The sequence below is a fragment of the Barbatula barbatula genome (genome assembly GCF_947034865.1).
Source record: "Barbatula barbatula genome assembly, chromosome: 15".
Lineage (NCBI taxonomy): Eukaryota > Metazoa > Chordata > Actinopteri > Cypriniformes > Nemacheilidae > Barbatula > Barbatula barbatula.
In genome coordinates this window covers 4353351-4370821 of record NC_136778.1, presented here as the reverse complement: position 1 = coordinate 4370821, position 17471 = coordinate 4353351, and the positions used below count along the sequence as shown (strand labels likewise).

The 17471-nt window shown below is 40.5% G+C and overlaps 1 protein-coding gene across 1 annotated transcript; it reads left to right on the top strand.

The window, feature by feature from the left end:
• The first annotated feature begins 34 nt into the window (after positions 1–34).
• Positions 35–17350, top strand: cad (carbamoyl-phosphate synthetase 2, aspartate transcarbamylase, and dihydroorotase). The gene is made up of 43 exons (XM_079474827.1): positions 35–463; positions 1954–2093; positions 2236–2365; positions 2477–2619; positions 2727–2868; positions 3003–3174; positions 3946–4131; positions 4232–4341; positions 4433–4575; positions 4702–4833; positions 4913–5146; positions 5411–5632; positions 5774–5962; positions 6049–6173; positions 6250–6383; positions 6462–6574; positions 6660–6910; positions 7083–7329; positions 7410–7508; positions 7626–7850; positions 8092–8274; positions 8941–9159; positions 9239–9406; positions 9492–9674; positions 9768–9872; positions 9982–10224; positions 10351–10432; positions 10519–10685; positions 10786–10950; positions 11120–11251; positions 11343–11544; positions 11736–11926; positions 12026–12166; positions 12329–12418; positions 12516–12672; positions 13475–13638; positions 14145–14219; positions 14375–14587; positions 14925–15050; positions 15285–15440; positions 15547–15648; positions 15732–15826; positions 15911–17350. Exons 1-43 carry the CDS (start codon positions 382–384, stop codon positions 16008–16010), a joined length of 6678 nt encoding a protein of 2225 aa, XP_079330953.1. The 5' UTR covers positions 35–381; the 3' UTR covers positions 16011–17350.
• Positions 17351–17471: the final 121 nt, after the last annotated feature.

Here is a 17471-nt window from a genome sequence, read left to right as displayed (position 1 = left end):
TCGTATAAAACCAGCTGAGGTTCACCGGCTCGGCTCCACGCTGCTGTGGCTGGAGCAGAGCGTGGACTTCTCTCCATCGATCCATCCTCGTGCGGCCTAAATCCACCCAAAACATCGCTGATTGTTGATCAATTAAAGCCTTCTTAATCAGGACTGTGTGGACTTTGACCCACACTCATATCGTGTTTATTTGACTTTAATCGGCGCTCCCAGGATCGATTGATCATCTCTGATAGCAGCGTGGTTCTCACGTGGGTTCATCGGCGAGTCCGCGCACCTCCACGGCTCATCCAGTTCGCTCCTTATAGTTTACGCTGTAGAGATCGAGATCCGTGGTGACTTTGACTTTAGAAAAGCTAACACGCAAACTTTTTCTTTAAAATGGCATCTTTAGTGTTGGAGGATGGGACGGAATTTAGTGGCAGGCTGTTTGGCGCCTCCGCCTCAGTATCTGGTGAAGTTGGTAAGTTAAATCACTTCACTGGTTTCAAAAGATGGTGTTGAAAAAAAATATATATGAGTTCCTTCCTTTGAATAGCTGCTAACGTACTGGTTTATATGAGGGAGATGTATTGCGACAGATCCGGAGTTGTGATACTCCGTGTGGCACGCTTGCAACTGAGCAGTAGTAGGAAGTTACACGTGTGTGAGCGGGAAAGGGAGGGAGGGGAAAGAGTTGTCGCCGAATCAAAGCGAACACTACTTTCGGGGATGTGTGCCATGCGCACAATGTCGTGCATTCACGATTTCTTACAACACTCACTTGGCAGGGAGGCTTGTTAACGCATGTTTACTCCTGGTTATTGGCAGTTTATCCAGGTCAAAGTTTACTGTGGTTTTTTTTTTAAATTTATTTATTTGATGTTTAATCCGGTCATACTGCCATTTAGTGATTGCAACACATTGAATTGATACTTAAAAGAAAAATTCTATCATCATTTACTATGATGAACAGAGAAAGATATTTGGAAGAATGCTTATGACCAGAGCGCTTTTGCCCCCCAATTGACTCCCGTAGTAGGAAAAAATTAATAAAAATTGTTCTGGGGAACTTTTGACTACCATTATATTTTTCCTACTGTTGTAGTCAATGGAGGGGGGGTCAAAATCTGTCTGGTCATAAGCATTTTTCCAAATATATTCGTGTTCATCAGATCAGAAGGTGATGAAAGGATGGCAGAATTTTCATTTTTGGGTGAAGTATCACTTTAAAATATCTGCCTGAAAACAGTCGGTTTTGTGGTTCAGTATGGTAAATGATGACGCCATACATTTACCATATAGGTTTTCCAATTATTTGTATATTTCTTTAAGTAGAAAGGCCATAACAATTGAATCACCAAGCCTAGTAAAATGATCCACAAGAATTTTGTTCACTTTTAACAAACAAAACAAGGAAACACGGATTTGTGATTTTGATCTTGACTAAATTTAAAATGAATGTAAATTGTGCCTTCATAAGGGTTCATCTGTAAAATTCTTTATTTGAAGGATGTTATGCTTATTAATGGGGAGGCTGCACAAGATGGTTCTTCATGATTATGAGAGAATGCCCAGATGACCCTTGATAGGCTATACTCTACGTTAAGGGTGGCTACTTTAAAACAGAAAATATACATTTTGATCCCTTGTATTTGAATTCTATTGTCATAGTTGTGGTGAACACTGAAATTACAGACCCAGCCAGATTATATATTCCTCATTTCCAACTTGATAACCTGTTTGTAAGTGAAATCCAAATATATTTTGGATTTATATGAATTTAATAATTTGCTATAAATGTTTTCCACTTGTTAGTTGTTCATATTGGATTTATGAATAACTTCATCCCTGTAAATGACAGACCTGTGTGACCCATTATTCATTGAAATATTAATAATCCTTTATGTCATACCAACCAAACTTTGGTAGAACCAAACCAAGCTATAAATTCAATAAATTGTGCATTCTCAGTTTTTCAGACAGGAATGGTGGGTTATCCGGAGGCTCTCACTGATCCGTCGTACAAGTCTCAAATACTAACTCTGACATACCCACTGATTGGCAATTATGGGATTCCTGAAGAAGAGGAAGGGCAGTTTGGACTCAGCAAGGTGATCGTTTTTATATTCATTACATAATGCTCCAAATACACTGGCATACAACTCATGCAGTTTTGGATTTTGGCAATGAGGTCTATAATTTGCTCCAGGAAGAAAGCTCTTTTCAATACTGTTACTATCTGTGGTCCTTCAGTGGTTTGAATCGTCCAGAATCCATGCTGCTGCTCTCATTGTTGGGGAGGTTTCGGAGAACCCCAGTCACTGGAGCTCCGCAAAGTGTCTGGATCAGTGGCTCAAAGAGCAGGGTATACCGGGACTAGAAGGTCAGTGTTTTAGAAATGTTTTACCCTGTTTTAATCAAACAAGTTGTGTGGTTTGCTACAGTGCTATTTGTTTACATCTAATGGTTGCGTTTATTCTTATTGTGACTCAAGGTGTTGACACTCGTCGCCTGACCAAAAAAATCAGAGAAAAGGGAACCATGTTGGGGAAACTTGTGGTGGAAGGAACTGCGGCATCTGATATTCCATTTGATAATCCAGACACTAGAAACCTTGTTAAAGAAGTTTCCATGAAAGTAGGTGTCTAGCTTTTTTCCCCCTCATCTTAAAATTATTTTTTTTGTATTCAATAATTCAAATCAATAAAAGTAATTGTATGTCCTACTCACGCCTGCTTTAACAGGAACCAAGAGTTTTTAATCCTGAGGGTATGTTGAGAGTCACTGCTATAGATTGCGGCATAAAGTACAACCAGATCCGCTGTCTGTGCCAGAGGGGCGCCCGGGTCACCGTGGTCCCCTGGGATCATCCGCTGGACAGCAATGGTGAGCCACATACAGTTCCTCACAAGGATGTGTTATTAATTAATATCCTGTAAATTGCTTTCTTAGTAGAATGTTAACATGGCTGGAAATGCAGTGTAGACCGTATTTACAAAAAAATACCACTCTTTCTCTAGATTTTGATGGGCTCTTTATCAGTAATGGACCTGGAAATCCTGAGTACTGTAAGGAGACCGTAGACAATATAAAGAAGGTGGTGTGCACGGAAAAGCCCAAACCCGTCTTTGGAATTTGTCTGGGCCATCAGCTGCTCTCTTTGGTCATTGGTGCGAAGACGTACAAAATGAAGTAAGCAGTGATTTACTGAAAGTCATTTATCCACATGCTGAAGAGAAAGTATATGCAGAAGCTTCTCAAAAATGTCTTGCAATGACATTCACTGCTTTTAAAATAACGAATTTAAGTTTATTTTTGTTTCACAAATAACATCAACAAAGTGGAGTATTCAAAGTAACCTATGATTCAATTGCAAAAGTTACGGATTGCAGCTTTAAGTTTGTTCTTAAAGTCAACAATACACTTGTTTTCAAGAGACATTGGCCTTTTATCAATATCTTGTGCAAATTGATAAGATATTATAATATATCTAAAAACGGATAGATTTCTAAAAAAAGATAGCTTTCATACAAAAACAATGTATTGAGTAAGAATTTATTTATTCCAGTGCACGGTATTTTAGGTAGTTGTTAGTGGATTAAGAATGTAGAGAAACAAAGTGCTGCTTCCTTGGCTATCCCAAGTCCATTCAGTTCTTATGAAGGAGAAGCATGTTGTAACATCTAGTTTATGCTGAGCTCTGCAGTCTAGCATTACTCTGGCCCTGGCATCAGCTGCTGTGTTTTTCTAAGAGTCCTGGGATACTTGCTTTGTTTGCTTGTGCTCAAGGCCAGATGAGATGGCAGTCCACAATCCTTTCTGTTTTGTACAGTCAGCAGGTCTTGATCCACATGCGTATGTTTGTTATGTCTAAAGAATTGTATGTTTGTTATGTCTAAAGAATTGTATATTTGATTATTTCATAAAGTTTATTAAATTAACCCAATTCTTTATTCGTTTCAGGTATGGTAATCGTGGACATAACCAGCCATGCATTCATAAAGGAACAAACCGCTGTTACATCACCTCTCAAAATCATGGGTTTGCTGTGGACCCCAAAACTCTTCCAGAGGACTGGGATGTGCTTTTCACCAATGCAAATGACCAATCCAGCGAGGGCATCGTTCATAACAACAAACCTCTCTTCAGGTTGGCTTGTTTAGAAACTATTACTATCATAAAAATGTAAAGACTGAGGTTAAGATTCATTTTAAAAATCAAAAAACATGTTTATTTGGCTGATTTTCAGTGTGCAGTTCCATCCTGAACACATGGCCGGGCCTACTGATTTGGTCGGTCTCTTTGATGTCTTTCTGGATACAGTCAAAGATCTTAAAGAGGGCAAAGTTGGGAATTCAGGTGAGATTGGTGTTGGCTCTTTGTTAGTGGTGATGTTGGCTCTTTGTAATTGGTGTGTCCCGTTTTATCTCCTGAATAATTAACTTTACAGTTAAGCAAAGACTGACAGAGCATCTCACGTTCCCTGGATCTCCAAAGCCAGAAGAGTTTGTTCGACCTCGTAAGGTTTTAATTCTTGGTTCAGGAGGACTTTCTATCGGACAGGCTGGAGAGTTTGACTATTCTGGATCACAGGTGAGTAAGGATTTGCCTGTGTTTTAGTGAAAATCAACTGGACCAAAACTGTTGGTTGTGGCGTCTTCAGTTTTTAAGTCGGAAAACTAATTCTTAAAGCAATTTGTTCATGTACATTTTTTCCAGGCTATTAAAGCTCTAAAGGAAGAAAACATCCAAACCGTTCTCATTAACCCAAACATTGCCACCGTGCAGACTTCGAAGGGTCTGGCAGACAAAGTCTACTTCCTTCCAATAACACCAGACTATGTCATACAGGTACGAGAACTTTGTTTCCTTGGGTAAGTGCATTACTAGCCTGATGGTTTTTAAACTGTAGTTTTTGATGTCTTAACAGGTTATACAGAACGAGCGTCCAGATGGAGTGTTGCTCACATTCGGAGGACAGACGGCCCTAAACTGTGGTGTGGAGCTCACTAAACAGGGAGTGCTGGAGAAATACAACGTGCGTGTGCTTGGAACCCAGGTTTCCTCTATAGAGATGACCGAAGACCGCAAGATCTTTGTGGAAAAGATGGAGGAAATCAACGAACATGTTGCCCCCAGTGAGGCGGCCATGTCTGTGGAGCAGGTTAGTTTATCTCCATATGGCGCGTAGATCTCCTTTTGTCTAAAATTTTACAGAAATTCTGACTTTTTATGGCCTATGTACCCAATATGTCAATTGGATTAATAAAGCGGTGGTTCCCCAATGGTCTTCCTAACCAAATGTATTTAATTCAGCTTTAAACTTTGAGAAGTCTAAGACTTGTTTAGGAACACGATCTCCAAGAAAAGTATTGAGAACCACTGTCTAATGTTTGTTCGGTCTAACTTTGCGATCTGGTTTTTCCAGGCAGTTGCTGCTGGTGAAAGAATTGGCTATCCTGTGCTGGTCCGCTCTGCGTTTGCGTTGGGTGGGCTTGGTTCAGGCTTTGCTTATAATAAAGAGGAGATGATAACGTTGGTCACCCAGGCCTTTGCTCACACATCACAAGTCCTTGTGGATAAATCGCTGAAAGGCTGGAAAGAGATTGAGTATGAAGTGGTGCGGGATGCTTACGATAACTGTGTGACGGTACGAAACAAGTTTAATTTATTTTTATCTTCACATTGCACCATTTGGTGGCTAGCAAAGTGACATGCTGATAAAAAATAAACTTGCATTTATTTTTTATAATTTGATTTTGAACGGGAATTTCCCACTTTATGTATTTAGGTTTGTAACATGGAGAATATAGATCCTCTAGGAATCCACACGGGAGAGTCTATAGTGGTGGCTCCGAGTCAGACGCTGAACGATTATGAATATAACATGCTGAGAAACACGGCCATCAAGGTTGTTCGCCACTTGGGCATTGTGGGAGAGTGCAACATTCAGTACGCCTTGAATCCAGAATCTGAGCAGGTAAATAATTCAAATAATTCATAAAACAATGATGTTCCAGGAGTGATGGTCAACCCGTAATCCAACTCTTTGTGTTTTGCTGACAGTATTACATTATTGAAGTGAACGCTCGTCTGTCACGAAGCTCTGCTTTAGCTAGTAAAGCCACAGGTTACCCGCTGGCCTACGTGGCAGCTAAACTCGGCTTGGGAATCCCTCTTCCTGTCCTCAAGTGAGTTCTTTGAAAGAAGTGTGGTGGAATATAATGGTCTTCCTGAGATTTGGTTAAAAATGGCCTGTTTTTCCAGGAATTCTGTGACTAACTCCACAACCGCCAACTTTGAGCCCAGTCTGGATTACTGCGTGGTGAAGGTTCCTCGCTGGGATTTGAGCAAATTCCTCAGAGTCAGCACCAAAATTGGAAGTTCCATGAAGAGTGTTGGTAAGCTCTGTGTCATGTACTAGATGCCTCTATCATTAATCTCATGATTTAATCTCATTTATTCCCCTTCCAACCCAGGAGAAGTAATGGCTATTGGTCGCAACTTTGAAGAAGCCTTCCAGAAAGCTTTGAGAATGGTGGATGAGAACTGCGTAGGCTTTGATCACAACATCAAACCTGCGTCTGAAGAGGTTTGTACTTTCATCATTCTGTCACCCATATGAAATGCAGACATCCTAAAAAATGGAAAAAGTAAAATTTTGTCTTGTACCTCAGGAGCTACAGACACCAACAGACAAGCGCATTTTTGTTCTGGCGGCTGCGCTGCATGCTGGCTATACCATTGAGCGTCTTTACGAGCTCACCAAAATAGACTGTTGGTTTCTGCACAAGATGAAGAACATCACAGACCACGAGAAGCTTCTCCAGATGTATAACCAGGACGAGGGCGCCATGCCAACTGAGGTCATGAGGAAAGCCAAGCAGTTAGGCTTCTCTGACAAACAGATTGCCCAAGCTGTTCAAAGGTAACCAGATAAATTGTAGCCTCAATATTTGAACTTGCTGGTGATTTTAGAAAGATGCATTATTGGTTTAAAATGATGAAGCTACAGCATCTTCCACCGGGGCTAACAAACCCCCACCCTTAGACTTTATAAACAGTCCCTTGTCTATAAATCAGTTTTCTGCTGTCTGTAGCACTGAGCTGGCTGTGAGGAAGTTGAGACGTGACTGGAAGATCCTTCCTGTGGTCAAACAGATTGACACAGTGGCTGCCGAGTGGCCTGCCCACACCAACTATCTGTACTTGACCTATCATGGCTCTGAAAATGATGTGGTCTTCGAGCAGCCCCATGTTATGGTCATTGGCTCTGGGGTTTACCGCATCGGAAGCAGCGTGGAGTTTGATTGGTGCGCTGTTGGATGTATTATGGAGCTGAGGAAGGTTAGCCATGTGCTTTAAGATAACCATGAGAAAATGTATGTTGCCTAAGTGTTCAACCTTGTAAACCATTTCTTTCGTAGATGGGATACAAAACAATCATGGTGAACTATAACCCGGAAACTGTCAGCACAGATTACGACATGTGCGATAGGCTCTACTTCGATGAGATCTCTTTTGAGGTAACCCGTTAAATTGAAACCATCAGTAGACATGAAAATAATACAGAATTTTATTTTGCTTTACAACAAACGTGTCTTTGAGTTCGCCATTGAGCATGTCAAAATGACTACGTTCAGGTTGTGATGGACATCTATGAGATGGAGAACCCAGAAGGTGTGATTCTGTCCATGGGTGGACAGCTGCCCAACAACATTGCTATGTCTCTACACCGACTGCATTGTAGGATTTTAGGCACTTCTCCGGAGTTCATTGATTCTGCTGAGAACCGTTTCAAGTTCTCCAGGATGCTGGACACCATAGGAATCAGTCAGCCTAGATGGAAAGAGCTGTCTGATACTGAGGTACTGTATGCAACTCCAATTTATTCAAGGAAAATGTTACATCTGATCAAATATTGTTTGCAAGGCTTAATTATTTAGTGTTAATTGATATACTATACACAATATCCATAAAACACTTGTTTGGATTCCCTTAAGATTTATCAGCCTTCGTTGCGGATATGCCATTAAAGACTAATTTATAAATGGATAAATATTCACGTAAAACCATTAGACATGAATCCCCCTACATTCTCTCTTGTAGTCTGCCATTGGTTTCTGTGCGGCAGTTGGATATCCTTGCTTGGTCAGGCCATCGTACGTTCTCAGCGGAGCTGCTATGAACGTTGCCTTCTCTGACAGCGACTTGGAGAAGTACTTGAGCAGCGCTGTGGCTCTGTCGAAGGAACATCCTGTCGTCATCTCCAAATTTATTCAGGAGGCCAAGGTTAGTCAACGCAAGCCTTCCCCTCAGGCTGTTCTAGTTAACTGCTGAAAACTGCAGAATATGGGGTGAGGCTGGAGTTGAATGCTGGGTAATACAGTGTAACTAAACCTGTTCAAACCAGAAATATTTCATTTTGCGCCAAATTCAGAGTTGTTTTCTCCTGGAATATGGGATTGAAAGGAACCGTTAACCAAGAAAAAGGAATCCCTCTTAAATGACTCGCCCTCAAGTTGTTCCAAGTCTGTTTACATTTTGTTCTAAGGAACATTGAGAAACATTTCGGAAGGATGCTTGTAACAACTTGTTGGCCAATTATTTTTAAATGCTTTTCTGGTTTTTTATTAAAGGTTGAATTATACATTTAGTTTATTGATTTAACAGTTAAAAGCAGTCATTGACCTAATTTTATTTATTAAATAAACAGAAGAGATGAGAAATAAGCCAGGAAATCTTGTTCGCCTATTCATTTATTAGGGAAATATGAGTATTAAACGTTCACATGTGACTAATGCAGTCCTGCTACATACGTGAAGAATGCTTCCAATCACTTTTTTGCTTAAACTTTTCCTGTGATCTGACTTCGTCACCTGGTGGAAAAAGACAAATACAAACCAAGGTGTCTCTACCCACGTGTTTCTATTTGAATATGTGATGTTTGGCTATCAGGAAATAGACGTGGATGCTGTGGCTTGTGACGGAACAGTCATCGCCATCGCCGTATCCGAGCACGTGGAGAACGCAGGGGTGCATTCTGGAGATGCCACGCTGGTGACTCCTCCTCAGGATATCAACCAGAAAACCATGGAACGCATTAAGATGATCGTTTATGCTATCGGCCAGGAGCTTCAGGTTACTGGGCCGTTCAACCTGCAGCTCATTGCGAAGGTGAGTTTACCTGTTAAAAGTATGTTTGTTTGAAACAAACATTTCCAGCTAAAACTGAATTCTGTTTCTTTGCCATCAGGACGACCAGCTGAAGGTAATCGAATGCAACGTTCGTGTTTCACGTTCCTTCCCCTTTGTGTCCAAAACACTCGGTGTCGATCTTGTCGCTTTGGCAACAAGAGTCATAATGGGAGAAGAAGTTGAAGATGTTGGGCTTATGAGAGGAATTGGAATTGTGGGAGTCAAGGTCCGTAAACTCTCATTCATGAATGCGTTGATAATAAAACCGTTACTGTTGTAACCGTTTCAATACGCTTTATCCGTGCTCTCAGGTTCCTCAGTTTTCCTTCTCCCGGCTGGCTGGAGCAGATGTGGTTCTAGGTGTGGAGATGACCAGCACTGGAGAGGTGGCATGCTTTGGGGAGAACCGATACGAGGCGTATCTAAAAGCCATGCTCAGCACTGGCTTCAAACTACCTAAAGAGAATATTCTTCTCTCCATTGGTAGTTACAAGGTAAACATCAAACCCTACAGCACTTTTTTTAATTCAAATTGAAAGTTGTGTTCTGTAAATGAGTGTATTGAAAGTAGTTTTGTTTGTTTTTAGGGTAAGAGTGAGCTGCTGCCCACAGTTAAGACTCTGGAGAGTCTTGGCTATAACTTGTATGCCAGTCTTGGCACTGCAGACTTTTACAATGAACATGGAGTCAAGGTACAGTAAACATCCTTTACTCATTAAATTTGTTTCAAAACATAGTGAGTTGCTGACGTAGGCAACATGGCAAGGCACCATCCTGAATGAATACTGTTCATCTGAGCAGGTGATGCCTGTGGATTGGCAGTTTGAGGAGGAGATTGACTGTCCCAACAAAGACAAAGAGAGGAACATCGTGGACTATCTGGAGGAGAACCATTTTGACTTGGTCATCAATCTGTCTTTGAGGAACTCTGGTGGAAGACGCTTGTCTTCCTTTATGACCAAAGGGTACCGCACACGTCGAATGGCCATCGACTACTCCGTGCCTCTTATCACTGACATCAAGTGTACTAAACTTTTTGTTCAGGTCAGCATTAATGCTCAAACATGCAAGCCCTTTGTTATATCCTACCTAAATTTATAAAACCCTTTAATGCGTGAAAAGCAAGTGACGTGACTGACTGTAAGATTGGACTTTTTGTTGTGTATCCAGGCACTGAGGCAGATCGGTCAGGCTCCTCGTGTAAAGACGCATGTGGACAGCATGACCTCACATAAACTCATCCGTTTGCCGGGTGAGAAAATATCATCTTGACTGCGATCCAAGAGGACAAATTTCAATAAAACAAAATCATGAATTCATTTATTTTGCTTTCTAAAGGTTTGATTGATGTCCACGTGCACCTGCGTGAACCTGGTGCCACCCATAAAGAGGATTTCTCCTCTGGCACAGCTGCCGCCTTGGCAGGAGGAATCACTATGGTGTGTGCCATGCCCAACACCTGCCCTGCCATCATTGACCCTAGCTCCCTCGCTGTGGCACAGAAGGTAACGTCAGATCTATTGAGTTACAAAAAATGTGCAGAGTGGTCAAAGTTGTGTTGTTTTTATAGACCAATTTTAACTTTATTTTAATGGACTGGTGTAGCTTGCCAAGGCCGGGTGTCGCTGCGATTACGCACTTTTCGTGGGGGCTTCATCAGACAATGCCACACTACTTCCGTCCATCGCAAGTTCTACAGCTGGTCTGAAGATGTACCTGAATGACACGTTCTCCACTTTGAAAATGGACAATGTTTCTGTATGGATGGAGGTCAGGAGCTTATATTTCTCTATGGTCTGAAAGTGACACTGAAAGTTTATTGTGCATATTTATGAAAGGGGGAGAAAGAAACCTATTTGTAGTGTGGAAGTTACACACTGCGACTAATGTTATTTCACATTTGTTTTCGTTACAAAGCAATCTTTCTTTTTGAATGCAGCACTTTGAGAAGTGGCCAAAACACTTGCCCATTGTTGCGCATGCTGAGAAACAGACAGTGGCGGCTATCTTGATGGTAGCGCAACTCTATCAGAGATCCGTTCACATCTGCCATGTTGCCAAGAAAGAAGAGGTAAGAATCCAAAGCATGGTAGTTCAATACCACACTTGTTTATTCCGATAACTATGTGAGCAAGTTACTATTATCTTCCTTTGTTTCTTAGATTCTGATCATCCGAGCTGCTAAACAAAAGGGGATCCAGGTGACGTGCGAAGTAGCTCCTCATCATCTCTTCCTGTGTGAAGATAATGTGCCCACCATTGGGGACGGCAGGGCGCAAGTTCGACCCATGCTGGGTACACGAGAGGACATGGAGGCTTTGTGGGAAAATCTAGATATCATTGACTGCTTTGCTACAGATCATGGTAATAATTGCTTTCCTTTGCACCTATGTGCTTTTCAAATGGTACATGCTATTATTTATACCATTTCATCACTGTTATGCACAAAACACACTTTAAATTTACAAGATTAAACTTAACACAACCCTACTTGGGAAGTTAATACGGTTTGCATGTTAATTTGTGAAGATCTGGAATGTTTTATTGATTTACAGCCCCTCATTCTGTTGAAGAAAAGAACTCTGAGAAACCACCACCAGGTTACCCGGGTCTTGAGACCATGATGCCTCTACTGCTCACGGCGGTGAGCGATGGACGCCTTACCGTTGATGACATCACCAAGAGGCTATACGAAAACCCCAGAAAAATATTCTCTCTTCCTCCCCAAGAGGACACCTACGTAGAGGTATCTCCATACTACGATGTCTACAAATAAATGGTTTTGCAGTTAATCCCAAATTTTTTTGTTTTGTTTGAATGTTAAAGCAATTTGTTTACTTTCTAGGTGGATTTGGAGCAAGAGTGGACCATTCCAAAACACATGCAGTTCACAAAGTCAAAGTGGACTCCATTTGAAGGCATGAAAGTAAAAGGAAAAGTCATGAGGGTGGTGCTTCGAGGAGAGGTGGCCTATATTGATGGACAGGTGTGTTTATGCTCAATTTTTAAATAGAAGAGAAATGGGAAAAATATCAATTATTGAGGAGATGGATAAGGGAATAAATTCCAGGATATGATCGTGTAGAATTAAACTACCTCTAAACTACAGCTCCAAAATAAATTGTTTTTAATCCTTGTTTCTCCTAAGGTGTTGGCACCTCCAGGTTATGGTCAGGATGTGAAGTCATGGTCTGCACCCCCTGCAGTGGCAACCGAGCCGATAAAAGATGCTCCTAAGGTGTTTCTTAAACCGATATCCCTTATTAAACAACCCTTCAAACATGCATTTATACAGTAGGTAATCTTACACTTTCGAAATGTCCTGGTTGACATAGCGTGGTAGTGACCCCCTGACTCCTGACCGCCCCCGTCCCGGACCCGCTGCTGATATGGTTCGTATCCGTGCCCCGAGCCCACGCCGATCAACTGGAGATGGACGCTTCATCCTACCACCCCGGATCCACCACGCATCTGACCCCGGTCTGCCACCAGGTACTGGGGTTCTCGTGTTAACTTGAATTTGTGAACTACTATTGTCTGTATCCGTAATCAACAGAACAATTGAAAAGCAATGTTTGATGTTCGTGCAGTGTTTCATTTAAACACCAGCACTTGTTGTGTGTTAGAGCTTTTGTTCTACAAAGTGTTTAGCTCAACCAATTAAAGGTCTTAGATGTATATCTCACCTGCAGGTTACAAAGATCCACCATAAAACCCTTAAAGGCAATGATGGGTAATGTCTATGTACTGTACTGTAGTTTATACAAATGAAATCTGATTGAACTGAATAATAAACTGACACAAAGTGTCTCTGATTTTGTAAATGAAAGAATTTAATTTCTTCAAAGATTAAGACCGATAAATTCTTTATAGAACAAAGTACTTTTTTTGTGTGTGCAAAAGTTGCATACAAGCCATTAAAATCCAAACTTTTAAAATACTTGGTTGCTTGTTTCATTTTATAAATATAAATTCCATCACTGATTCAGATTTTCGTCAGTTAAAATCAGAAGTTATCGAACTTTTCCATCTAATGCCCGAGCAGATGAAGAGGACATTTTATAGTCCATATGATACAGGTTGTAGTGGTGCTTTGTCATCCTGAGTTTCTGTTCAATCTGTATTTCATCCTGAACTAAATCATGGATCCTTATTCTCTCTGGGAATATATCGTTTACATTCATTGGATTCAAAGTTAAACCTGTACACTGCGTTTATACGGCATCTTGTTATAAAATGGGATCATTTTATAACCAGTGACGATCTTTTGTGACTATTCTTTGTTCACGATCAGAATTTGCTCCACCAGTGGACGCATACGTACAACCTCTTCCGGCCAGGATCTTGTCACCTCAGGCTGGGATAAGTCAGATCATGCCCCAACCCCAGACTTCCCCGCTGCTCCACCCGCTGGTGGGCCAGCACGTAATGTCTGTCCGGCAGTTCAGTAAGGAACAGGTAAAACATGTTTTTAAACCCAAACGCAGCCGTACTGGGGTGCGTTTCCCAAAAGCATCGTTAGCCGAACATGGTCGCAAGTTCCGTCGTTCCAGCGTAGTTCAAAGATTTAGATGTTTCCCAAACCCGTCATTCCAATGATCAATCGCAAGCAGTATCGCAAAGTTACGTACTACTAGAATCACAAAAGTAGTCCTTAAATGCCTGAATTTGACCTTGATTCTATCTGAATGTGTTTGAGCCGTCATTACTCCACCACCTGTGGCATCATCAACTAGATCGCTGGACTAAGTTGGTTCAAATAATTTATGCCCCTAGAGTTTCTATGGTTTTGGGAAACCATCATAACTACATCGTTCGTTTTCCACAACAATGCATCGTACTTTGGTGGTTAAACAGCAAGTCATGTCCTTGTTTGGGAAGCGCACCTCTGGACCCTGGCATGTGTTGAAGTCATTATTTGCGAGACTGCCAATAAGAACATGTTGTTTTGCTTGTGTTTTCAGATGTCTCATTTGTTTAATGTGGCACACACTCTGTGGCTCATGGTACAGAAAGAGAGACCACTGGACATTTTGAAGGTACTTTCGCTGTTTGTTATATGCATTGGACATTTTGAAGGTACTTTCGCTGTTTGTTATATGCATTGAAACATTTTACTAAGGTATTAACTCTGTTGGGCACTTTATGCAGTTCTTGTAAATGCAACTTGCCTCATTGTCCTCATCTTCTCCAGGGTAAAGTCATGGCCTCCATGTTCTATGAGGCGAGCACTCGCACCAGTAGCTCGTTCGCAGCAGCCATGCAGCGTCTGGGTGGCACAGTAGTGCATTTCAGCGAATCCACATCCTCCACACAGAAGGGCGAATCTCTGGCTGATTCGGTTCACACCATGAGCTGCTATGCTGATGTCATAGTTCTGCGCCACCCCATTCCTGGAGCTGTAGAGGTGAATGACCGTACACCAGTGGATAGACATTAATGGTTATGTTTTGCTTTGAAAGACAGTGTACATCATTTTAAGACTTTCATAAGATTGTGTTAACTTTGACTTTCTGAATTTAATGTGGTGTTGGAACGAGTAACTATATAGAAACCACAGTCCTCTTTTAATAAATGTTAGGGTGACTATATTTAATCCGTATTATATCCTGGTATTCATTTCACCCAGTGTTATATTTAGAAATATTAACTGTAATAACTCATAACAGGAATTTGAAAGGAGGTCTTTGCTACAGAATTAGTTGTGCATTAATCTAAATAGGAAATATGCTTTTAATTTGTAGAGTGCAGCAAGACATTGTCGGAGGCCAGTGATCAACGCTGGTGATGGGGTCGGAGAACATCCTACTCAGGCTCTTCTGGATATCTTTACCATCCGAGAAGAGCTTGGAACCGTCAATGGCATGACTGTGAGTCAGCCAAAATATGGTCATCCCAGAATATTGCCATAGGCTGTATTCATTAACTAGACGCTTTGCTTTCAAGTGGAGTTTATGTTCCCGATTAAGTCCTGTGCAATTGCTTAAATGTTTCACTATTGTTATATTGGGCTGGTTCGAAGACAACAATAATTTGATATTACAAGTTGGATTCTAAACCATATGAATGGTTGTGATAATTGGACGTTTTGATTTTATTTTCAGATTACCATGGTAGGCGACCTGAAACATGGGCGTACTGTGCATTCTCTGGCCAGACTTCTCACCCAGTACAGGATCACTTTGCGATACGTGGCTCCTAAGAACCTCAGCATGCCCGCCGAGATCATTGAATTTGTGGCCTCCAAAGGCATTAAACAGGTGCATCAGTCATATTTGTGATTTGAATAGATGAAAAGCAATGCATCAATATCACTATGTTGATTTTCCTGAATTACTTGTCTAAACACCCGATCCATATCCACAGGAGGAGTTTAACAGCATTGAAGAGGCCATTCCGGAAACCGATGTTCTGTACATGACTAGAATACAGAAAGAGCGTTTCGCTTCGGATGAGGAGTACAAAGCGGTCAGATATCCTGTTATGATAAAAATGTAATGAAATTGAGTGTCTTAAAGTTTTTGAGAATTTCACAATTTCTTTCCTTGTAGTGTTTTGGCCAGTTTGTCCTTACACCGCACATCATGACGGGAGCCAAAAGGAAGATGGTGGTCATGCATCCACTCCCTAGAGTCAATGAGATCAGGTTTGTAAAGTAAATTCTACTGTATGCTTGTTTAGCACTTAAGTTTAGTGTTTGTAGTAGCTCATAATCATATTTGATTTGCAGCATGGAGGTTGACACGGATCCCAGAGCTGCTTACTTCCGGCAGGCGGAGAATGGGATGTATATTCGGATGGCACTGCTGGCCACTGTGCTAGGTCGGTGAGAAGGCCATCATCGCGGTCAAGACAATATGGCAGTAAAGGAAAATATTGTGCCTGGCAATACTAATTGCATTATTGTGTACTTGCTGTAAACCTGCTGTAGAAAAGAAGTCCTTCGGCATTAAGAAATCCATATATAATATTTTTGATTTAAAGGTCTTACAAAATTACTTTTAGGAAACCACACTGCAGTGTGGTTTATGTCTCTACTATGATCATCTTCGTGTCAAAATATCTGAGTTCATGTACTGCTTTAGTGTAGTTAAGTTCTGTAGAATAGCAAATCTTCTATAGAAGTTCCTTCAAATTCTTTGTAATGCACAGTTGTATTTCGTATGCTGGTATCTTTGTTACACAATGTGATCATGTGAATCTCTGGAAAATCAAAAGGAACAAGGCTTTTATGACTTTACAATCTTAGTGCAAATATTCAAAGAATTATCTTCCCACTACATTGCTTATTAACTTGAAAACATTGTTTTGTATTGTAAATTTTACACAATAAAAAAAGCATCTCAGACCTGCATTTTCACTGCTCTGTTCTTAAATTGCACCATGAATAATTCCTGTGTACTAGTCAGAAATTAATTGATAGTATCCACAGACAGCTGGTTGACAAAAGTAACAATCCGTTTAATTCCTTGTCAAGATGACTTCAAAAGTATTGAAAAATATAGTACAAAAACAACCAGGAACACTTATTTGCCCATTTAAAATCTAGCGGGCACTAGAGGTATTAAATATATGAATATTAAGATAAGTGTTAATATTGAAATAAAACCCAAACATCTTCAAGCAAAACATGACATATCACAGCCTGCTACTTATATTTATTTGCTTTCAGACTTTTATTTTGAAATTCTCACATTAAATAAATGAACCCCTCATACCTTTTAATCAATACATTAATACACCATTGGCTATTCATGGATCAATTTATATCAATATTAATTTATATTTAACTGTATAATTGTATTAAATAAACGATCAGTTTTATTATTTGCCCCCCATTCACTCCCATTCTACAGCTTGGAGGTAAAATGATACGTGGTATTATAACAATTATAATATGAATATTATTCTTCAAGAAGAAAGTTAGTCACTTAGGATGCCTTGAGGGTAAGTAAAACATGGGGTACATTGGCCAATTATTTTACTTTAGACCAAGCTCCACTGCTAGATGTCAGACATGTTTAGTAACTGTTCTTCTCAGTTTCTTTTGATTGTTATCAGAAGTAATCCACAGGCACGATTGTTTGTGAATTGTTGGTGTCACAAATGTTTGTTTATATTGTCAAAATGAAATCTCGTATATAAATAAAATAAAGTTCAGTTGATTCTGCATGAATAGTCAATGGCTGCTTTCTCAAACTTCCACTCATGCAGTGTGTTTATTCCTGCCTTGAAAATGTGTTTCATTTTCATAATGATCTGACACTTGCGAGAAGTAAATCAAACTGATG

Bases quoted from the DNA above. Each gene is read 5' to 3' on its own strand.
- cad (XM_079474827.1), top strand. From the start codon at position 382: ATGGCATCTTTAGTGTTGGAGGATGGGACGGAATTTAGTGGCAGGCTG. The intron at 2,366-2,476 runs GTCAGTGTTTTA...TTGTGACTCAAG, and splicing joins GGGTATACCGGGACTAGAAG to GTGTTGACACTCGTCGCCTG. The intron at 6,575-6,659 runs GTTTGTACTTTC...CTTGTACCTCAG, and splicing joins TCAAACCTGCGTCTGAAGAG to GAGCTACAGACACCAACAGA.